General features: G+C 42.8%; 1 protein-coding gene across 9 annotated transcripts in view; it reads left to right on the forward strand.

The window, feature by feature from the left end:
• Positions 1 to 25,230, forward strand: part of TERT (telomerase reverse transcriptase) — a 961,487-nt gene that overhangs the window by 402,291 nt on the left and 533,966 nt on the right. For all 9 annotated transcript variants that reach the window (XM_068236452.1, XM_068236449.1, XM_068236451.1 and 6 more), the window contains one exon: positions 24,562 to 24,657. In XM_068236452.1, coding sequence (XP_068092553.1) covers positions 24,562 to 24,657 — 96 coding nt within the window. The remainder of the gene's footprint in view (positions 1 to 24,561; positions 24,658 to 25,230) is intronic.

Below are 25,230 nucleotides of genomic sequence, written 5' to 3' on the forward strand. Positions count from 1 at the left end.
CTCGCCCGCACGCCCAACCTCCGGCCCCACGTGGCTAGGCCTGGCCTGCTCCCTTTCCGGCCTGGCCTTGCACAAACTCCCAACCTGGCCCTCCAGCCCCACATGACCCTGCTCAGTCCCCTGCTCAAAACCCCGGCCCATCGTGGCCCTTTCAGCCTGCTCCTGATCCCACGCAGACCTCAGATCAGGCCCTTGGTTGCATGTCCGCCACTTTGTAAAATATATACAGCACCACCACCAGCTCCCATAGTGCCAGTACCACCACTGACCTCATATGCTGGGGCAGCCAGCCCACGGTCTCAAGCACTATGCCCCCACCCCCAGGCTCAGGCGGAGGGCAGTCATTCCACCCCGTGCCCCCACAGCCCAGAGTCCTGTCAAGGGAGTACCTACTATATTGGGAACCGAGAGCCCTCTGCGAATCGCCTAACGCCAGATCGCTGTGGGACATAGCCAGCTCACACATTGACCACCTAACTAGCAGGGCCAACAGCACCCAGAGGAAGCGGCACCATAGGGGGTGCAGGGCAGGTGCCCTGGTACGACTCAAAAAGAAAGGGCTCCGCTCCCCCATCCCTGCCATTCTACTAGCGAATGTTTGCTCTCTCCCCAACAAGATGGACGAGCTGCTCCTACTCCTCGACAGCAAACCTGCAATCAGCAGGAACACCCCAGTCCTCTTCTTCACTGAGACCTGGCTGAACAATGGCATCCCCGACAACCACCTGCAGGTGCCTGGCTACAACCTCCTCCGGGCTGACCGTGATCCCACACTCTCGGGGAAAAAGCGAGGTGGCGGGATTTGCTTCTACATTAACTCCGCATGGTGCACTGATAACTCCATCCTTAGCACTAGCTGCTCCCCTGATGTCGAGATCCTAGTCATCAACTGCAGGCCACAGTACTCGCCCAGAGAGATTACATCCTTTGTTCTTGTCGGTGTTTACATTCCCCCCGATGCTAATGCAAAGCAGGCTCTGAGCACTCTGAGCGACTGCATCTCTCGATGGGAAACCTGCCACCCAGGGGCCCTCCTTGTGATATTGGGGGACTTCAACCATGCAAACCTGAACCAAGAACTGCCAAGGTACAAGCAACACGTCACCTGCCCCTCCAGAAATGACCGCACCCTCGACCACTGTTACACTGCCCACAAGAACGCGTACAAGGCTGCTCAAGGTGCTGCCCTGGGGAACTCCGATCACAGTCTAATTCATCTGATCCCCACCTACAGAAGGCACCTTGACACCATCAAGCCCGTCGTCCGGTCAACCAAAAGGTGGACAGAGGAGTCAAAGCTGGAGCTCCAGGCATGCTTCGACTGTACAGACTGGTCAGTCTTGGCAGCTCCCTCCCTGGAGGAATGGGCAGAGAATGTCACCTCCTACATCAGTTTCTGTGAGGACACCTGCATACCAACCAAGACCTTCAAGGTGTACCCCAACAACAAGCCTTGGTTCAACAGCAAGTTGAGACGGCTCAGGAAACTGAAGGAGGCGGCGCACAAGTCTGGTTCCTTGGAGGAGTTCAGAGCTGCCAGAAATGCCTTAAATCAGGAACTAAAAAACGCAAAGAGGGCCTTCTCGGACAAGCTAAGCCTGAGCCTCCAGTCCAACAACTCTCGAGAGGTATGGAAAGGCCTTAGGGCAGCTACAAACCTCAAGCCCCCACCCCAGCAAGCAGCCCCCAGCACTAAACTGGCCGACGAGCTCAACGAGTTTTATTGCAGGTTTGAAAAACTACCCAAGCAGCCTGGCACGACAACGGCCACAGACAACGGGGTGCACTCCCCTCTACCTGTCTCGGGAGATGGTGGAGACTCACTGATCGCAGTTTGCGAGGTGGAAGTACTAAGACACCTACGCAAGCTTGACTCTAGGAAAGCCTCAGGCCCAGACGGTGTGACGTCAATCTGTCTGAGGGTGTGTGCAGACCAGCTGGCCCCTGTCCTCACCTCCATATACAACAGATCTCTTACGGAGGGCAAGGTCCCCTCCTGCTTCAAGAGGTCCATGATTTTCCCAATCCCCAAAAAACAGGTAACACTGATCTCAACAATTACAGACCAGTGGCCCTAACTCCCACCATCATGAAGGTCTTCGAACGTCTGGTCCTTGCCTCCCTGAAGCACTCCACCAACGCCCTCCTTGACTCACATCAATTCGCATACAGGGCAAACCGGTCGGTGGAGGACGCCATCAACATCAGTCTGGCGTACATCACGGAGCACCTCGACAGGCCCAAGTCCTACGCCAGGCTCCTGTTCTTGGATTTCAGTTCCGCCTTCAATACCATCTGCCCGGACATCCTGCTTGCCAACCTTGCACAGCTGGGAGTAGCACCCTCCCTCTGCAGGTGGGTCGGTGACTTCCTTTCCAATCGAACGCAGAGGGTCAAGCTGGGCAACTGCTACTCCAAGGTGAGAACCACTAACATAGGTGCTCCGCAAGGGTGTGTCTTGTCCCCGCTCCTGTTCTCCCTGTACACCAACAGCTGTACCTCAACTGACGACTCTATCAAGGTCATCAAGTTTGCGGATGACACCACAATCATTGGACTCATCAGCAGTAACAATGAGGATGCCTACCGCAGCGGGATAGATAGGATCTGCAACTGGTGCACAGATAACAATTTAGTCCTCAACGCGGCAAAGACAGTGGAACTGGTAGTGGACTTCAGGAGACGCCCACCCCCTCTCCATCCAATTTTCATAGGGGACAACGAAGTCTCCAGGGTCCCCTGTGTCCAATTCCTCGGCACTACCATCACTAAAGACCTAAAATGGGGGCAGAACACCACGATAACGCAGAAAAAGGCACAGCAGAGGTTATTTTTCTTGCGCCAACTGAAAAAATTTGGCATCCCACGCGAGCTGCTCAGGAGTTTCTACACTGCCACTGTGGAGTCCATTCTCTGCTCATCCCTCATCGTCTGGTACGCAGGGGCATCTGCTAGCGATAAGTAAAAACTCCACAGAGTAATCAGCACTGCAGAAAAAATCATCGGACTGCCACTGCCACCCCTCGATCTCCTCCACACGGCCAGAATGAGGACGAGGGCCACCAAAATATTGACTGACCCCTCCCACCCGGGCAGTCGGTTCTTCAAGCTCCTTCCACTGGGTTTCCGCTACAGGGCCGTCCCCACCAGAACCACCAGATGCTGGAGTACCTTCTTCCCCCAAGCGGTACTCCAACTGAACTCCAACTGACCTCTACATGACAGCTTTTTTTTTTTTTTTTTTTCCTTCATGCATATTTCCCTTGATTGATTGAATGCCTCTTACCATGTAAATTTTCATGTTTATGTAGCCCACCCTACGCCGTATGTATGTAAGTTTTATGTATGTATGTACAAACGCCTTGCCATGTGCTCCAAAAACAATTCCGGGTATGCCTCTGGCATACTTGGCGAATAAAGCTGATTCTGATTCTGATTATTCTGATTCTGATCAGATCACCTCCCAAGTGCAGTGTTTACATCTGTTCTCTACCCTAAACACCCACTAATTACCCATCAATGACGCATCAATCACCACCTGTCACTGTTACCCATCAGATAAGACCGTAATCTGCCCCTTGCGGGCACCCAATCACCCGCCCACACGCTCAGATTGCCCTCAGACCCCCGTTATCAATTCGCCAGTGCATTAGTTACATCTGTTCTTCCCTGTAATAACCCACTGATCACCTGTCAATCACCTATCAATCACCCCCTGTCACCGCCACCCATCAATCACCCCCTGTCACTGCCACCCATCAATCAGCCCCTAACCTGCCCCTTGCAGGCAATCTGATCACCTACCCACACCAATAGATCGCCCGCAGATCCGACATCAGATCACCTCCCAAGTGCAGTGTTTACATCTGTTCTCTACCCTAAACACCCACTAATTACCCATCAATCACCCATCAATCACCCCCTATCACCACCTGTCACTGTTACCCATCAGATTAGACCCTAATCTGCCCCTAGGGCACCCAATCACCCGCCCACATGCTCAGATTGCCCTCAGACCCCAGCCTTGATCACCTCGCCAGTGCATTGCTTGCATCTATTTCCACCCTCTAATCACACCTTGAGACACCCATCAATCACCTCCTGTCACCACCTGTCACCCCCTAGCACACCTACCCATCAGATCAGGCCCTAATTTGCCCCGTGTGGGGTTCCTGATCACTCGGCCAAACCCTCAGATCCCCCTCAGACCCCCTTCTGATCACCTCCCCAGTGTATTGATTGCATCTATTTTCCCCTCTAACCACCCCCTGGGACACCCATCAATCACCTCCTGTCACCCCCCTAGCACTCCTATCCATCAGATCAGGCCCACTCAGCATGGGTATGTGTAAAAATACACCCCAAAACACATTATACTACTTCTCCTGAGTACGGCAATACCACATGGGTGGCATTTTTTTGCACCCTAAGTGCGCTAAGGGGCCCAAAGTCCAATGAGTATCTTTAGGATTTCACAGGTCATTTTGCAACATTTGGTTTCAAGACTACTCCTTACGGTTTAGGGCCCCTAAAATGCCAGGGCAGTATAGGAAACCCCACAAATGACCCCATTTTAGAAAGAAGACACCCAAAGGTATTCCGTTAGGAATATGGTGAGTTCATAGAAGATTTTATTTTTTGTCACAAGTTAGCGGAAAATGACACTTTGTGAAAAAAAATAATTAAAATCAATTTCCGCTAACTTGTGACAAAAAAATAAAATCTTCTATGAACTCACCATACTCCTAACGGAATACCTTGGGGTGTCTTCTTTCTAAAATGGGGTCATTTGTGGGGTTCCTATACTGCCCTTGCATTTTAGGGGCCCTAAACCGTAAGGAGTAGTCTTGAAACCAAATGTCGCAAAATGACCTGTGAAATCCTAAAGGTACTCATTGAACTTTGGGCCCCTTAGTGCAGTTAGGGTGCAAAAAAGTGCCACCCATGTGGTATTGCCGTACTCAGGAGAAGTAGTATAATGTGTTTTGGGGTGTATTTTTACACATACCCATGCTGAGTGGGAGAAATATCTCTGTAAATAGACAATTGTGTGTAAAAAAAATAAAAAAATTGTCATTTACGGAGATATTTCTCCCACCCAGCATGGGTATGTGTAAAAATACACCCCAAAACACATTATACTACTTCTCCTGAGTACGGCAATACCACATGTGTGGCACGTTGTTGTAGCCTAACTGCGCTAAGGGGCCCAAAGTCCAATGAGCATCTTTAGGCTTTACAGGGTTGCTCACAATTTTGCACCCCCCAAAATGCCAGGACAGTGAACACACCCCACAAATGACCCCATTTTGGAAAGTAGACACTTCAAGGTATTCAGAGAGGGCTATGGTGAGTCCGTGGCAGATTTCATTTTTTTTGGTCGCAAGTTACAAGAAATGGAAACTTTTTTTTTTTTGTCACAAAGTGTCATTTTCCGCTAACTTGTGACAAAAAATAAAATCTTCTATGAACTCACCATGCCTCTCAGTGAATACTTTGGGATGTCTTCTTTCCAAAATGGGGTCATTTGGGGGGCATTTATACTATCCTGGAATTTTAGCACCTCATGAAACATGACAGATGGGCAGAAAAGTCGGAAATGCTTCAAAATGGGAAAATTCACTTTTTGGCACCATAGTTTGTAAACGCTATAACTTTTACCCAATCCAATAAATATACACTGAGGCTAGATTCACAGTGGGACGTTGCGTTTTGATGCCACGTTAAAGTCGCACCGCAAGCTTACAACGCAACGCGCCCAAAAAGTGGCAACGCAGCGTTACCGTCGCATACAGCAGATACAGTAAAAAATACAGGCAATGAAAAGTAAGTCATTACTGAGCATGTGCAAACAGTCCAACGCAGCTAATAACGTGTATAACGCACAGCATGCAGTACTTTTACTTAACGTGCCGCGTTAGTCACTAACGTAACGTGTGCACTGTGAACGGGGCATTGATTTTTCATTGCAGTGAGTTATTCTGCGTTAAATGCTGTTTTAACGCGCGACTTTAACGTCCCACTGTGAACTTAGCCTGAATGTTTTTTGTTTTTTTTATCAAAGACCTGTAGCAGAATAACTTTCGCGCTCAAATGTATAGGAAATTTTACTTTATTTGAAAAATGTCAGCACAGAAAGTTAAAAAAGTCATTTTTTTGACAAAATTCATGACTTTTTTGATGAATATAACAAAAACTAAAAATCGCAGCAGCAATCAAATAGCACCAAAAGAAAACTGTATTAGTGACAAGAAAAGGAGGTAACATTCATTTAGGTGGTAGGTTGTATGACCGAGCAATAAACCGTGAAAGCTGCAGTGGTCTGAATGGAGAAAAAGGCTCTGGTCCTTAAGGGGCGAAAATACTGTGGTCCTTAAGTGGTTAAAACGTTGCTATCATATAAATCTGGCGTAGCGGGGTCTGAACCCTCTATAACAGTAATTATAGATTGATGGTATACCTTGAAATAAATCAGAGCACTCAGTATATGATTTTATATAAAAAGAATGTATTTGCTTATCATACAGTATATATACAAAATATGAACAGTTTCAAGTAGTGTTTCCTTCTAACAGTATTCCATCTCATCATGGCCTTTATAGCCAAGCGATTATCAATCTTCTAAGCACATTCAAAAAATATAACGGTTGTGTTATGTAGAATAGGATCAAAAGTAGTCTTATCTGTATCAATAGCTGTGTATCTAGTAGCTGTGTAAAACTTGTAGTAATCTTCTTAAAAAAATAGCATAAAAAATAGCTTCTAAAAAAACTTCTTGCCAACAACTTAAAAGAACTTAATGCTGAAAAATTAATAAAGTAAATCACCAGAATATTAAGCATATTACCCCTTCTCTGTCATCTCTTCAGCATCTAGAACTATGTGTGGGAAGGTAGCTTCTGTCTCTGTGTCTTCTCAGGAGATTGGTAGGCTAGTGCAAACTATGAGCTTTCAGCTCCTATTTTTATAGTGATTGGATGCAATATGGCTGCCTAATCTGGAATTTCCCTAAATCCCAGGTTCTGATTGGCTAAAACTTCTGTGTGTCAATGCTTTGTTTTGAATACCCAAGTCATAATATTATTGTTTATAAATTCCTTAATTACATTATCTTGTGAGAATTAACGTCATTTGGAGTGTTTACAAATTCTGACGTTTGATTATAATGTCATATTTGACGCAGTAAATAAAAATGGACGTCACCAGCCATCTTGTCTGTTGGTTGACTTATTTGCCCCATACATTGGGACTTTCAAACATTAAACCATGTAATTCGTGACGCATTTCTGATAAGGTGTCCTTCTACTAATTAGCTTGGAATGTGTCTGTCTTTTCCCAGACATAGGATTGGTCAGGCTGACACTGTAACACAGACCTGGAAGAGTCTTCAGCAATTTAAGGCTTATTGAAACATACAGGGCTTCTAATATACTTATTTAAATATAAAGCGTATTATATAATTGTTCTTAAAACAATCATATAAGATATAATTGCATATTAATACTTAATAATTTAAAATTCTGTTCCATAAATTTGTCTCTTAGAAATAAATAAATAAATGTAATATTTTCCACCGGCAGAAGTCACCATTTAATAATTTTTAAATAATTGGGAAAACCCTTTTTGTTTTGTATAGTTGATGAATTTTCCCAAAACTTAGCATGTATTATCAGTGTTTAGCTAGCTGAGACGTCCTTTAAGTAAAAAAAACATATAAACAATCTTCTAGAACTAAAACAATCTTATGAAAGTTGTATGGTCTCATATATCACTGGCAAAATCCAGCTTTTAAAATGTATTTCAATGTAATAAATTCTATTATATGTAATTATAGGGAATAACAATAATTCTTTATTTAGAAGTACTGTATTGATTATTTATATTTATAACATTTATATGTAATAATTGAGAAAATGTATATATATGACTGCTGCAGTAATGTGACTTTTAAGCTTGCTTTATTTCAGTCTTCACACAGTACGCTTATGTATAACCTTGACATTTGAAAGATGCTTGTAACATAAACAAAAATGTTTTAGCTTCTGAACTAAAAAAATCTAATAATTATGAGTTTCACTGCCTAGAATATGCTGAGATGCCCCAGAGCAATATTTTAAAGATGTACTCTAACTTTACAGTTTACAATGAAATTTTTCATTGAACATTAAAACTTAAAACATACACATATGACAGCTTTTCCTGCATAAATAAACCGCTAAAATTCTGACAGTGCATTGGCACAATAAACTAATTGATCCTTTATCTACTGTAAGGAACCTCACCATAACCACTTGAGTTCTTTACACTTGGCTCCAGCACCCAGTAATTTCCAAAAGTTGTCTGATTCCATCGACTTCTTACCAATTACAATACAGCTTCCATCTGTCACATGACATGGGTCTAAAGCCGCTTAGTGATTGGCTGGCTGCACGATACTTGCAAAGGTGAAGTGAAGATGGGCCTGTATCCTTGCCAGGAGTAGTTAATGTAGAACATTCTGTTTCTGCTTTTCATTGTAAACAGGACCTGGCTCCCCTAGCCCATGGCCCGGCCACATCCCTCCACTGTAGTTACGCCCCTGTCTGATATAGCTACACTGTAAGGTTGCAAGGGCAGGGCATTTTATCAAATGCTCCAGTATCGTTAATGTCTCAAGCTACTGTGTTGATCTACTCTTGTATCGATGCTTCCCACTATTGTCTGTTTTACACTAGCGTTAAGATATTGCTGCTTTATAATTTAATTTATAATATGAACCCCCTGACGCCCAAATTACCAAAAGCACAAACCAATATACTAGTCGTTGGGTGACTAATAGCTGATGGGCTAGTATTACCTGAGTGATGGCCAAAATAAATCAGCAAATGTAGGGCACCCAACTCACCAGCTCGATGTCATAAAACCACAATTAACATTGTGATCGATTAGGTACATACCTTAGCCAGCACCCAATCGACTGTTTCGATAAAAAAATCCTGTTAGACTTACCTACTCTTAAATTTTTTACAAGTTGTCAATTGTCCTCATTTGAGATTTATTTGAGATTTATATGGGGGGGGGCTTTCCATGTATTTTATGGGATTTTAATGAGGCCTAAAAAGAAGGGGGAAGTAGGACTGCCAAACCCTAAGATGTATTATCAAGCCTGTATATTAAGTAAGTTATTAAATTGTTCATATGGGATAAAGGATAGGAAATGGGTTGGGGTGGAAAATATGTGAGCTGGAAGAGCATTGGGGAGTGCTTTCTGGCTTCCTGGGAAATATACAGGGCTGCCTCATATGACTCCCAATTGGATACAGAATACCTTGAACGTATGGGATTTGATAAGAAGACGGAGTGGGTTAAAGAATGGTCTCCTCTGGCCCCTTTGGCTGATTTTTCTATTTTAAAGCCTGAGTTGGAATATAATTTCTTTGGGATTTGGAATCGAGTGGGTGGCTTAACCACTTTACCCCCGCCCGTACAGATTTCTCCGTCCCTTTTTCCATCCTTTAACCCCCAGGGACGGAGAAATCCGTACTTTGCGCACTCCTGCCGCTGGCCGCGCTCCCGCTTGTAAACACGCCGCCCGCTCGCCCAGAGATCATTGAACGGGAAAATCCATTCCCGTTCGTTGATCTAAGCCCTGCAATGATCCGCTGCCGCTCGGCTGAGCAGCGCGATCATTGTGAGCAATAACAAACTCCCAGCCTCTTTCTACTTCCTCCAAGCGTCCAGAAGGACGCTTGCAGGTCGCATGAAACAAAAAGTTACTGTTGCCATCTTGTGGCCAAATAGTAAAACTACACCCTAAGCATTTTTTACACACAAACTAGTTTTACACAAAAAATTAACTTCTTACCTTCCACACTCCCTAATTATTATTTTTTTTGTAATTAAAAAAAAAAAAAAATTTACAATTTAAAAAAAATACATAAATAGTTACCTTAGGGACTGAACTTTTTAAATATTTGTCAAGAGGGTATAACACTGTTACTTTATAAACTATGGGTTTGTAATTAGGGATGGACGCAAAACTGAAAAAAATGCATCTTTATTTCCAATTAAAATATTGGCGGCAAACATTGTGATAGGGACATAATTTAAACGGTTTTATAACCGGGATAAATAGGCATATACATTTAATGGGTTTTAATTACAGTAGCATGCATTATTTAAAAACTATAAAGGTCGAAAACTGAAAAATAATAAATTTTTTCCCCACATTTTTTTCCTATTTTCCCATTAAAACACATTTAGAATAAAATTATTCTTGGCATAATGTCCCACCTAAAGAAAGCCTGATTGGTGGCGAAAAAAAACAAGATATAGTTCATTTCATTGCGATAAGTAATGATAAAATTATAGACGAATGAATGGAAGGAGCGCTGAAAGGTGAAAATTGCTCTGGTGGTCAGGGGGTAAAACCCCTCAGTTGGGAAGTGGTTAAGAGTGGGTCAAGTGTTGGAGGGGAGGTTGCTGAAATCCTTGTCAGTACTTAGATAAGAGTATGGTCAGTTCTCGTTTGATTTCTGGAGATATAGACAGTTGAAAAAAAAATTTCTGTTTACTCACGTTCATTAACAGATATTCTCATATAGTACAAACATTCAAACTGTTTGAGAAATAACAGTATTTTACACGTGCAAATAAAACAATAGACAGTCGGTCAAATATGGCATGTCATAATAATAAAACAAGCAGATGTAAAGAATAGGTGAAGTCTTTGTTATTAAACATAATCACTATTTATAAAGGAATAAGGATTCATACCTGACAGTAACCTTACATAGAGAAGTTAACTGGTAGAGAGCCGTCTCAGGGAAACCGACACCGTGGCCCTGAGGCGCCATCTCAGAAAGGAAAAGCAGGGTAAGGCTGGTAAGGGAACTCATTGTCATTTAGATTAAAGATAGTGATTCTTAAGCTAACAAAAGAGCTCTAGCTAGGAGGTCTGTATGACTACGATAAGTGATCCAGTCTTTCCATTTAGAGAGAAATTTATCTTGGGTACTGTCTAGGGTATATGCTATTTTTTCCATTAATAAAATTTGATCAAGCTTTGACGCTAAAAGGTCAAAATTAATGGCTGGTTGCTTCCAATGGAAAGCAATCAGCCATTGTGTGGCACCTATGAACACATTTACTAAAGGCCTAAAGGGTTTTGGTACCTGTTTGGAGGGCAAAAACAGTAGGGCATTTAACATGTCGAATTTGACCTCAATTTTCAAAACTTCTTTAAGTAAAGCAGATGTTTTTAGCCAGATGTCTATTACCACCGGTCACTCCCCAAAAATATTTTTAATGGTTCCAATAGAATTACAGCCCCGGAAGCATAATGAGGACGACTGAGGAAACATTTTCTGGATGCTATCAGGGGTGTAGTACCATCTGGTAGCCAATTTATAGGCCGTTTCCTTAATAAAATTATATTTAGAGCTCTTAGCTATATTGCTGAAGATACTAGACAATTGGCGATCTGTAAGAGGAGAACCCCAATCTGTCTCCCAATCTTGAATGTTTAGGTTTCTCTTTTAAAGAAGAATTTTGCAAGTGGCTATAAATTCTTGAGATTACCCCAATTTCAGTGTGTGGATGTAGGCAAATTTGTTCATAAAATGTGCCAAAACGTTCAGGAGGGCTTAAGGTTGGAGAAGAGAGGAAATGCCGTATTTGTGCATATCTAAAAATTTCAACCTGGGGGATAGATCTATTTTGAACAAAAAGTGAAAAAGGGATAAATGTGCTCACCAATAGGGATGCTCAAATTCAGATTCGGGAGATACCCGGATAGTTGCTATCTGGATATCGCCCAGTAAACCTTTGCGGGCTGGTAGGGGGGGTCAAGCTTACCTATCTGACGTCTTCTTCAGTCCGTCCCTCGGCACCTCCCACGATGCGGTCCACGCGCATCACGTGACTAGAAACACTTCCTCTTTCAACCTGGAAGAAGAAAGTGTTTGTAGTCACGTGACCGCCGCGTGGACCGCATCGTGGGAGGTGCCAAGGGACAGACCGAAGAAGACGTCAGATAGGTAAACTTGACCCCCTCCCCCCCCCGCCCAGCCCGCACAGGTTTACTGGGAGATATCCGGATAGCAACTATCCGGGTATCTCCCGAATCCGAATTTGAGCATCCCTGCTCACCAACCAGAACTTTCTAGCTATGAGCAGATTGTTGGCGATCCACCAATGAAATGCTTCAGAATTAGCTAAACCTGGCAAGAAATTTGGATTACCTAGGTAGGAGAGAAGTGGGGATTTCACTGAGGCTAAAGAAAGTCGAAATTGTATGGTCTTCCATAGCCGTAGATGTTGCCAGACAATTTTATTTAATTGGGAGACAGGCTGGGGAACAAGAACCGGGTTCCACAAAAGGCCATTGAAAGAGTATGATAAAATGGTCTCCTGTTCAAATTGTACCCATAAAGGGGAGGGAGATAGTATTATTCCAATGTGACATTTGAGCCAGCCTGGCAACTAGATAATAGTGCCAAACTTGAGGAACCGCCAGACCTCCTGTGTGTTTAGGTCTATAAAGGATCCCATTTCTAACTCTCGGGCGTTTGTTGTTCCAAATAAATTTATTAAATAAGATTTGAAATGCCAGGAGTTTTGATTTAGCGATGAATAGTGGGAAAGCTCTAAAAATAAAAAGTAACTTAGGGAGCAATACCATTTTTACTGCAATCATCCTACCTATCCAGGAAATTGGTATTGAAGACCACTCTTTGATAAGGGCTTTAAATTTGGTAAGGAGAGGAGTAAGGTTTTGTTCAAGGAGGGGGGCTAATGGAGTCAGGGTAACTCCCAGATATTTACATTTGTTAATATTCCAGACAAAAGAAAAAATTGCTTCAATCAATTTATATGAATCGGATTCTGACTTTAAGACCAGAGCTTTGCTCAAACACCTCTAGGGTATGCAAAAGGGAAGGAAGGGATGTTAATGGTTGGGAAATAAAAAGCAAAACATCATCAGCGTATAGACTTATTTTATAAAGTTTTTATTAAACGTTTTTTAGAACATAGAAAACATGACTTCTTGTGATCATATAGTAAAAAAAAAATACATTTAATACAATAAACAGGGGAATTAGAAAACCTTAGTGGCCATATTCTGTCTCTAACTAAAGTAGAGCTTTCATAGCAGATGATAGACTAGTATAACATTATTAAGGCCATCATGACAACAGATGAAATTAAGCAGAAGACATTGCAAGTGAGTAAGTCACTTGTGCTAGAGTAACTTAGAAACAGTTATCATATACCTTGTTTCTAGGAGATTAGTTAGTCGATTAAAAGAAGTCAACCCCCCCTCCCCCCAAATCTCAAAGAACAAACACCTCCCACCATGGTCACACCGCTTTCTTCTTGAAAGCTTCAATATGTAGCCCCCAAATCCCCAGTATGAAGGCAAATAAAGTGTATCCTAGAGCAGAAAAGACACAGGATCATCATTAATTTTGGTTTAACGGGTAGTGATTGCAAGTTGGCCTAAAGTGCCATGCAGGTCCTCCGTTGCATACTATGAAGTGTATTTAAAGGGCTCCATGAGAGTGTTTATTTCGGTTCTATTAAAAGAAGCTATGATGAAAAGTTTCCATCTCTTGAAGAACTTTGCTGAGCACTTTTCTTTATGTAGTAAAGTTTAAATTTTATCTATAGTGAACAAGTTTGTGAGTTCTGATTTTAGATCCCAGACAGTTGGAATGGAAGGGTATATCCAGCGATTGAAAATTGTTTTGCGGGTAGCACAGAGCATGATGTGGGCTAGTTCAGAAGGTTTTGACTGACGGCTAGCCGAGTCAGTAATTGGAGGTATGATGTTGAAGAGGGCTAGTAAATATCTTTCTCTAAAGATTTCTTACAGATTTTGTTGATGCATTTGAAAGCTTTAGTCCAGTATTTATCAATTGCCGGACAGGCCCAGATACAATGGAATAGATTTGCTTGAGGAAGATTGCATTTGGGACACTTTGCTTCATACCCCAAGGGCGGATTCCGGTATGGGAGGTTGAACGCATATTTAGCATGATGTATAAAAAGGTAATGAGATTCTCTCCATATTTCACTGGGAATAAGTTTGCAAATTTGTAAGTAACCGTCTAAGATGTCCTCTTGGAAGTGTTGGCCTTGGAAGTATTTTGACCATTCTTTAACCTGCTGGGCGATATGGACGAGCTCAGCTCGTCCATCACCGCCGGAGGCTGCCGCTCAAGCCCTGCTGGGCCGATTTTCATGAAATAAAAAGGAGCACACGCAGCCGGCACTTTGCCAGCTGCGTATGCTACCTGATCGCAGCGCGGCGATCCGCCGCGTGCGGCGGCGAAAGAGGGTCCCCCCAGCCGCCCGAGCGCAGCGTAGCCAGAACAAACAGTTCCGGCTAGCGCTAAGGGCTGGATCGGAGGCGGCTGACGTCAGGACGTCGGCTGACGTCCATGACGTCACTCTGCTCGTCACCATGGCGACGAGGTAAGCAAAACAAGGAAGGCCGCTCATTGCGGTCTTCCTTGTTAATTCTGATCGCCGGAGGCGATCAGAATGACGCGTCCGGAGCGCCCTCTAGTGGGCTTTCATGCAGCCAACTTTCAGTTGGCTGCATGGAATAGTTTTTTTTTTATTAAAAAAAACCCCTCCCGCAGCCGCCCTGGCGATCTTAATAGAACGCCAGGGTGGTTTTAAAGCATGACGAGGCTAATTTATTTCCTTGTAATGATAATATGGCCTTATGTGTTGCTGAAAGGGTCGCCTTGTCACCATTAGCTTTAATAAAGATATCAAATGGGGTAATGGTGGCCAGGCTGGAAATCTTAGCAATATTAGCGTTAACATAAGATTTAATTTGTGCATAATTAAGGAAGTCCCGACTAGGAATTTGATGGATTTCTTTAACATTATTGAAGGATCTCCAGACATGCTTATCTAGGTCTAGAAGATGTCCCAGATTATATAGGCCCTTCACCTCCCATTTAACAAAACCTCCATGTTGCATACCCGGTTTAAACTCTGGGCTACCCCATAGCGTCAGGTATTTGGAGATCTTCCAAGGCAACCCGAAGAATTTTCTCAATTCTCTCCAAGTAAGGATTGTATCTCTAAATAAGATACTACGTTTAATCCGAGGGGGTAGGACACTCCAGTCACCATGCAACAAGCCAGCAAGATACCAAGGCTCAGCTATGGTAGCCTCCAGTGCATAATTAGAAAATGTAGACGCGTGAAACAACTCTCACATGTCTGGTAATGCATGCTAGATTGTACCACCTGATGTCCGGGAGCCCCGCCCCTCCTAACTCTTTTGGTAGTGATAATTTAGCTAATGAAATCCTAGATCTTTTATTTTTCCATAAAAAATTGTTTGAATGCTGTATTTAGCTGCTGGATCTCCAAATGCCTGAATAAAAGTGGGAGAACTTGCATGGGGTAAAGCAATTTGCCAAAACTCACCATTTTTATTAGTGCAGCCCGGCTCATAAGATTCAAGGGAAGATTAGCCCAGGCCTTGAGATGAGCAATCACTTTTTTCACTAATGGGACTATACAGTGGCTTGCAAAAGTATTCGGCCCCCTTAAAGTTTTCCACATCTTCTCACATTACTGACACAAACATGAATCAATTTTATTGGAATGCCACGTGAAAGACCAATACAAAGTGGTGTACACGTGAGAAGTGGAACGAAAATCATACATTATTCAAAAAATGTTTTACAAATAAGTGCAAAGTGGGGTGTGCGTAATTATTCAGCCCCCTGAGCCAATACTTTGTAGAACCACCTTTTGCTGCAATTACAGCTGCCAGTCTTTTAGGGTATGTCTCTACCAGCTTTGCACATCTAGAGACTGAAATCCTTGCCCATTCTTCTTTGCAAAACAGCTCCAGCTCAGTCAGATTAGATGGACAGCGTTTGTGAACAGCAGTTTTCAGATCTTGCCACAGATTCTCAATTGAATTTAGATCTGGACTTTGACTGGGCCATTGTAACACATGGATATGTTTTGTTTTAAACCATTCCATTGTTGCCCTGGCTTTATGTTTAGGGTCGTTGTCCTGCCGGAAGGTGAACCTCCGCCCCAGTCTCAAGTCTTTTGCAGACTCCAAGAGGTTTTCTTCCAAGATTGCTCTGTATTTGGCTCCATCCATCTTCCCATCAACTTTGACCAGCTTCCCTGTCCCTGCTGAAGAGAAGCAACCCCAGAGCATGATGCTGCCACTACCATATTTGACAGTGGGGATAGGTGTGTTCTGAGTGATGTGCAGTGTTAGTTTTCTGCCACACATAGCGTTTTGCATTTTGGCCAAAAAGCTCCATTTTGGTCTCATCCGACCAGAGCACCTTCTTCCACATATTTGCTGTGTCCCCCACATGGCTTGTGACAAACTGCAAACGGGACTTCTTATGCTTTTCTGTTAACAATGGCTTTCTTCTTGTCACTCTTCCATAAGAGCCAACTTTGTGCAGTGCACGACTAATAGTTAACTATGGACAGATTCCCCCACCTGAGCTGTAGATCTCTGCAGCTCGTCCAGAGTCACCATGGGCCTCTTGACTGCATTTCTGATCAGCTCTCTCCTTTTTCGGCCTGTGAGTTTAGGTGGATGGCTTTGTCTTGGTAGGTTTACAGTTGTGCCATACTCCTTCCATTTCTGAATGATCGCTTGAACAGTGCTCCGTGGGATGTTCAAGGCTTTGGAAATTTTTTTGTAGCTTTAACCTGCTTTAAATTTTTCAATAACTTTATCCCTGACCTGTCTGGTGTGTTCCTTTGGACTTCATGGTGTTGTTGCTCCCCAATATTCTCTTAGACAACCTCTGAGGCCGTCACAGAGCAGCTGTATTTGTACTGACATTAGATTACACTCATGTGCACTCTATTTAGTCATTAGCACTCATCAGGCAATGTCTATGGGCAACTGACTGCATTCAGACCAAAGGGGGTTGAATAATTACGCACACCCCACTTTGCAGTTATTTATTTGTAAAAAATGTTTGCAATCATGTATGATTTTCATTCCACTTCTCACGTGTACTCCACTTTGAATTGGTCTTTCACGTGGAATTCCAATAAAATTGATTCATGTTTGTGGCAGTAATGTGACAAAATGTGGAAAACTTCAAGGGGGCCACTGTATTTAAGTGGTAGAGGGAGTGTAGATCAGGGTTGATTTTAATACCTAAATATGTGATTGGGCCTGATGTGACTTTAACCTCAAAGTCATGGGTTGCAGGGATGGTGGCTTTTCTTGACAAGAACATTAATTCACTCTTAGAAGGATTGAACTGAAAACCTGACAGTGCGCCTACCTCTTTAAACAGCTGCAGTATAGATGGAAGTTGTTGGAGAGGGTCTGATAGGAATAGAAGCACATCATCTGCAAATAGGGCTTGGTGGACTGGGTGATTATTGATCAGAATGCCCTTATTGTAGTGCAAGAGAAGTCTACCTAATGGCTCCAAGGAGATATTAAATAAGAGAGGGGAAAGTGGGCACCCTTGCCTAGTCCCCCTATGAATTGTCAAGGGAGTAGAGAGAAATCCAGGTAAATGGATTTTGGCCTTAGGATTTTGATATAATAAATTAATTAAGTTTAAAAAAGAACCCGTAAAACCCATTTTGTGAAGCGTCAACTCCATCCATCTCCAATTAATAGCGTCAAATGCTTTTTCCGCATCAATTGTTAAGATTGCTGATTGTTTACAGGTGAGTGGGTGGGTATGAACTGACATGTTCCAAAATGGCTAGTACCTTTCTAATATTTGCCACTGCTGAACGTCCTCGAATGAAACCAGATTAGGTGGGATTCATTCGTTTAGGCATTATAAGGGCTAACCGATTGGCCATTATTTTAGTAAGAAGCTTGATGTCTTGATTAATTAATGAGATCGGTCTATAAGATTCAGGGAGCAGAGGGTTTTATCTTTCTTTAACAAAACTTTAATATGTGCTTCATTACCAGAGTTTAAAAAGGAGCGTCCTTGTAAGTTATCATTGAATATTTTGGCTAATACAGGGGCAATGTCTTTTTTTAAAGTCTCTTATAAAGTTCTGCAGAGAGACCATCTGGACCTGGGGCCTTGTGATTAGAAAGGGTAGTAATAGTAGCTATGATTTCTTCTGGAGTGATGTTACTGTTTAGTGATTCTAAGTCATCTGATATTTTCATTAAATTTTCTTTATTTAACCATTCATCTGCGATTGAGTCTATATCTTTAGAGGGTTGGGCATACAGGTTCCTATAGAAGTCAGCAAATATATCAGATATCACCTTGGGATGATTTGTTAAATATAAATATTAAATATTTGTTAAATGTCCTTGGCTATCCTTAACCTCCCTGGCGTTCTATTAAGATCGCCAGGGCGGCTGCGGGAGGTTTTTTTTTGTAATAAACAAAAATCTATTACATGCAGCCAACTGAAAGTTGGCTGCATGAAAGCCCACTAGAGGGCGCTCCTGACGCGTACTTGTGATCACCTCCGGCGATCAGAAGTAACAAGGAAGGCCGCGATGAGCGGCCTTCCTTGTTTCGCTTTCCTCGTCGCCATGGCGATGAGCGGAGTGACGTCATGGACGTCAGCCGACGTCCTGACGTCAGCCGCCTCCGATCCAGCCCTTAGCGCTGGTCGGAACTGATTGGTCCGGCTGCGCAGGGCTCGGGCGGCTGGGGGACCCTCTTTCGCCGCTGCTCGCGGCGGCGATCAGGTAGCACACGCGGCTGGCAAAGTGCCGGCTGCGTGTGCACCTTTTTATTTGGAGAAAATTGGCCCAGCAGGGCCTGAGCGGCACCCTCCGGCGGTAATGGACGAGCTGAGCTCGTCCATACCGCACAGGAGGTTAAGTTTTAGGATAGGTTCTGGGGTATATATCCCCCTAGATAGTTTTGCTAGCAACATATGCTATTATTCTCCCTCTCAGTACTTTATTAGCAATGTCCCAGAAAAGGCCTGGGTTATCCAAATCAAGGCCTGGGTTATCCAAATCATGATAATATTCAAGCCACCATCCCTGCAATGACTGGATGAAACTATCATCTCCGTGTAAGTAAGCTGGAAATCTCCAGATAATATCTGAGCCATGTGGAATTTGCTCCATAATTTCTATTTCTATGGGGGCATGGTCTGAAATTAGATTATCCTGGATAGATGATGACAGTAATCTTGGTACCATCTTTCCCCCTATCAAAATGTTATCAATGCGAGAGAATGAAGAATGTGGGTGGGAAAAGAAGGTAAAATCCCTGTCACATGGGTGGAAAAATCTCCAGGTGCCAGTAAGGTGTAAATTATTGATAAAATTTGCCAACAGGGAGGTCTCCCCTCTACGCCCAGTCACAGGTCCCCCTTCTGATTTGGTATCTTCTACCTTATTAATAACTTCATTCCAGTCACCCCCTATGATTATATTATCTAGGTCCTCAGGAAGTAGTACCTGTTGAAGGGAGTCATAAAATATTGATTTATCAGAGTTATGATTATTATTATTATTATTAATTTATAAAGCGCCAACATATTCCGTGGCGCTGTACAAAGTAAGAAACAAACATGGGGTACATAATACAGACAATTGTGCACACTAATATACAAGATACATAATTAGTGACAAAATACAAAAAATGATACAGCATACAGAATACAAAATACAGAAGTGGTAATGACAGTGATAAAAATAACATGATGAATAAAATGTATAATGATTTCCAAGACACAAAAAGGGGAGAGAGCCCTGCCCTTGCTAGCTTACAATCTAAAGAGTTAGGGCCATATACATTGTATATCATGAGGAGATCACCTGGGAGCTGCACTGTAACTGCTATACATCGTCCTTCCATGCCAGCATACTTTAAGTCTACTTTTCCTTGAAGCAGTTTGCTAATCAGAATTAGAATTCCTGCTTTTTTTCCCACTGCATCCGATCCAAATCAGTCTCACCCACCCTTTATTCTTAAATGTAAACTCTTCCCCTTTGAGATGCGTTTCTTGCAGAAGTGCGATATCCACTTGTATTTTTTTTAGATGACGCAATATCTGTGACCGTTGTACAGGAGACCGTAGTCCCTTAACGTTCCACGAGCATATTTTGACCATTATTACATGAACCAGTTATGCACCTCATACATACTATATTTTTAAAATCCTGCAACCACAAGGTGATCTCTCCCACGCTAGGCCTTTCCCTATAAGAAAGCGATGTGACCAATTTCTCTTCCCCAAATATGAACTGACAACTGTGAACCATAAATATAATGGCAAGAACATTAATTAGAACATAAAATCGAATTAGGACTTCACCTCTTCCCCACAAATGTGTGATAAACATCCTTACTACCGAAACCAAACAACTTATTGCAGCAGCATTGCATATTATTATTTAACTGTTATGACAATTTGTACAGAGTACATATTCTTCATATGACAGAGCATGAAAAGATATAATAAGAACAAGCTTTTCCCTTTGAATTATCAATCATGAGTTCCAGGAGAGGAATGATTTGAACGAGAGGATTGCTGCCTGGGACTCTGCACGGCAAGAAAGTTTTCTGCTTCCCTAGGTGTTTTAAACACATGAATTTGACCCTCCTGATCAGTAATGCGTAAGAGAGCTGGATATAGTAGGTACAGGTGTAAAAACTTGACGTTTTATCGAAACCTCCTGAGAGTAGGCATTAAAGATTCTGAGCTTAGTCCCTTTATGTTCTAAGGGGGTATTCATAGCTTTGTATGCACGTAATAGGTTAGCTTTATCTGTGTAATCAAGGTATTTCACCATTATCATCCTAGGCTTGGGGTCTTTTTTGCCTTGGGGCAGCTGGCCCACTCTGTGAGCTCGCTCGGTCTTACAGGGCTCTGTAATAGATAGTAGGGACAGCAGTGTGGTCTCACAAAACTACTTCAGTTCCTCAGGCTTGATTTGCTCAGGTAGGCCCACTATACAAAGATTATTCCGCCGCAAGCGGTTTTCTAAATCTTCAATTCTGTTATGATGGATAGTGTTCAGCCTTTCCGTGTCCCTAAGCTTAATTTGGGCAAGGTACAAATCATCCTCACATGTGGAGATTTTTTTTTTCTGCCTCAGATAGCCTGAAAGCATGTTCCTGAACTTTTTTTGTGAGTGAGAAGAGCGACTTGGTGACAGCCTCTTTTACTATCAACTGCAGATTAGGCATTTAGTTACTTCTTTGGCTAGTGAGCGGGGCCGATGACTATCAGTGAGTTTCCGTCTTTCTTCATGGTCAGTATCTTCGTCCCAGCCATGATGAGAAGAGTCGTCTGTGGCGTAGTTATCCTCGGGTGGGGCCTGCTGCGCCATTTTGCCACGCGGTGTGTCCGGGCGGCGATCACCGTGTTTCACCGCGGATCTCGTCAGGTAACGGTCCATACGGGACTCTCTGTGGCTTCGGGATGGTGTCCGGTATCAGGGGAGGTAAATACCAAGTGTCTTCTGTGGGTTTGTGCCGCTGCGTGTTGCTTAGCTTAGCGGAGATCCGCTATCGCATCACTTTCCTTGTAGGCGCCGGAAACGGAAGTCCAATTCATAGCCTTTAATATTGGGGTCTGCATTATTAGCTAGGGCTAGGGGTTCCATCATCAATGCAAAAAGCAGGGGGGACAATGGGTACCCCTGCCTAGTACCTCTAGATACCAAAAAGAAATCAGTTACCTCCCGGGATTTTGTTTCTACTTTGAGGGAGACTGTATAGAGCTGTAATCGCAGCCATAAAAGAGCTTGTAAACCCCATACGTTGCAATATCGAGAATAGATAGGTCTAAGACACAGAATCGAATGCCTTGTGCAGGTCAAGGCTTAGGAGCATTAGACGGTTAGTTTTGAGTTCAGCATCCTAAATAATGTTAGTTGCAAGCCTAATATTGTCGGTAGCTTGGCGACTGGGAGTAAAACCCGTCTGTTCTCGAGATATAAGGGAGGGAATAACCTGGGCTAATCTTGAGGCTAATGTTTTTGTAAATATTTTCAGGTCATTATTTATTATAGATATTGGCCTGAAATGTTGTGGGAGAGTGGTATCTGTATCAGGTTTTGGTATCGGGGAGGTATTGGCCAAAAGCATCTCCTCAGGAAATGGGGTACCTTTTAAGACGGCATTATACAGTTGCAGGAGCTCATTTCTATCGAAGAATCTCAATTGTGACTGCATCATCATAGGCAAGAGAAGTATAACAAAGAAAATCATGAAATTACACCATGACATGCTCAAATATGACCATAATCTGAAAACTATAAGCTTAATTAATTAAACCCCTGAATTTCCAGCTAGTGGGGGTACAAAGTCAAGTGACAACTTGAGATAATAATGCAAATAGCCAACAAACTGGAATGGGGGGTAAAGCATCCGAGTGCTCTGGAAACGGGAAACCAAGCTTATCATTTTAAACAGATCAGCCGATGACTGTGGGGTAAATTAGGTCGTGTAGGGAGGACGGACAAAGATTTACTGTTTTAAAGATAGAAAAAATATGGGGAATTCTCCAATTAGTCCCGGGTCTATAGATGAATTAAGATTCCTGGGAATGGCTCCCAGGGCTTTTGGATCCCCTAGCTGACCAGATAGTAGATAGGGGTCGAAGTGGTGATTCTTGAGAAGATCTAACAGATCCCGAGATACCCATATCTCGATATCCCGAGATATCCTGAGATACTCTAACCAGGCAAAAATGCTAGTTTTTTTTAATCAGCGTTCTAGTGGGAACCATGCCAAAAGCCCAATGGTCAACTAAATGGGAGAAAGGAAATTAAAAACATCTCACCTTCTACTAGCTACTGACTGAACGCTCATTTATATGCTTAACTGTACTAGAGGTGGGTGTGGTTATGCACGCTCACAGGGGAAAAATAATATATAACGGGATGAGCAGCTTAAACCAAATGTTATGTAATACTATGCAAAGCATGTACACAGCACTGGAGATCCCCAGTCCCCATAAGAAATATATAAATACAGAGGGGCTGCAGCACACAACAGGAAGACAGGGGCTCTTGGTTACGCGTTAACGTGTTTAAGCTCACCAACTGCGCCAAAGTTTTTGCCTGGTTAGAGTAGGACTCACCAGATTTGGGGCACTATGGCGCAGTTGGTGAGCTTAAATGTGTTAAAGCGTAACCAAGAGCCCCTGTCACTGTTTTCCTGTTGTGTGCTGCAGCCCCTCTGTATTTATATATGTCTTATGGGGACTGGGGATCTCCAGTGCTGCGTGCATGCTTTGCATAGTATTGCATAAAATTTGGTTTATGCTGCTCTTCCCCTGGTATATATTATTTTTCCCCTGTGAGCGTGCATAACCACGCCCACCTCTAGCACAGTTAAGTATATAAATGAACGGAGCTCATAATTCAGTCAGTAGCTAGTAGAAGGTGAGGTGTTTTTAATTTCCTTTCTCCCATTTAGCTGACCATTGGGCTTTTGGCATGGTTCCCACTAGAACGCTGATAAAAAGAAAACTAGCATTTTTGCCTAGTTAGAGTAGGACTCACCAGATTGGGGACACTTTGGTGCAGTTAGTGAGCTTAAATGCGTTAAAGCGTAACCAAGAGCCCCTGTCACTGTCTTCCTGTTGTGTGCAGTAGCCCCTCTGTATTTATATATTTCTTATGGGGACTGGGGATCTCCAGTGCTGCATGCATGCTTTGCACAGTATTGCATACAATTTGTGCTGCTCATCCCCTGGCATGTATGTGTATGTGTATATGTGTGTATATATATATATATATATATATATATATATATATATATATATATATATATATATATATATACATATATACATATATACACAGTATATATAGTTGTCAATTGTGTTACTTCGGGTGGTAATTTTTTTTCTTGGTGTGTATTCCCACTATACAGTGAAGGCTGGACACGGGGAATTTATTCATTCTGAAAAATCTTCTGGAGGTTTAAAAAAAAAAAAAGTTATTGCACTTGATGGAGGGGAAATTTGCTTTCAGTTCATTTGATATTATTACTGTATTTTTCAGACTATACGATGCTTCTGACCATAAGACACACCTTGGTTTAGAGGACAAAAACTAGGGGAAAAATATGTATTCTAAACCTTGTGCATCATTGAACATCTTGTGGATTGTGCCCACTTTGTACCTCATGCCCTCCTGTACCTCTTGTGCCTCCATGTTTCCTCCTCTGTCTCCTCCTTGTGTCCTCCTGTATCCCCCATGTGTCCGCCTCTGTCCTCCTCCATGCTTTTTTGTGTCCTCCTCTATGCTTTTTTGTGTCCTCCTCTATTCCCCTTTGTGTCCCCCTTTATCCTTAGTTTGTCCCCCTGTGTCCTCCTGCATGGGCACAGCACAGGGAGTTCCAACATTGCGGCAGGCTGGAGGCTCGGGTTGGAGGTTCGTATTATCAGGCGTTCACAAGTCAGGAACTCCCTGAGAAAAAGTGAGTCTTATAGTCCAAAAATACAGTAAATCAATAATTTATTAAACAAAAGCATTGTTTTGTATTGTGTATGGCCATCTTTAGCCATAGGCATCCACATAAGTTGAGTTTATACGTAATATTGTGAAGATAATTTTCTCTTCTAAAGCATCAGTGTTCTTTTTTTCAGGTGTCTACCATCAAAGATTTTATGCCCAGTATGGACAGGTTTTTAAAACACCTCCAAGAAAAAAACATGATGCACAATGCCATCCTTGTGGAACAGGTATAACATTAAAGACACAGGTTATTGGTTTGAAATCTTTTTCCATATGTAGAACAAATCAAAGTTTGTAGCTGAAACTGTAAATGTCCCTCGTGTTCTCTATTCACATGGCCACTGGCAGATACATTCCTGAAACTTAACATCATTCTCCTCACATTCATGCGTCTCAAGTTGTAGAGATGGGAAACTTAGTAAAGTATATTGCAAACATAAGGAAAGGTGGGGGGAAAGGCTGCGCATCCCTAAATACATGCTGCAATTGAATGGTTAATTGCATAGGCATACACCGCCTCTGCCAGACTGAAAAATGCATGCCCTGCATCCAAGACAAGTGCTAACATTTATTAAACTAGGAGGTACTTTAGCTTCCAATATGGTTTGCATGCAAAGTATATTATACTAGACACTTGCGCCACGGTGAGGCAGACCTCCGGGCAAGTGACCTAACCTAAATTTAAAACCTTCGGGAGCAGCTAAGCAGAAAAAAATGTGTAACTTACATTTGGTAGAACAGCGAGGAGAACGCCAGCGCATACCACTAAGGCTGCATCTGAAATGACCACCAGCTCAGTG

Source organism: Hyperolius riggenbachi, chromosome 5, assembly GCF_040937935.1.
Source record: "Hyperolius riggenbachi isolate aHypRig1 chromosome 5, aHypRig1.pri, whole genome shotgun sequence".
NCBI lineage: Eukaryota > Metazoa > Chordata > Amphibia > Anura > Hyperoliidae > Hyperolius > Hyperolius riggenbachi.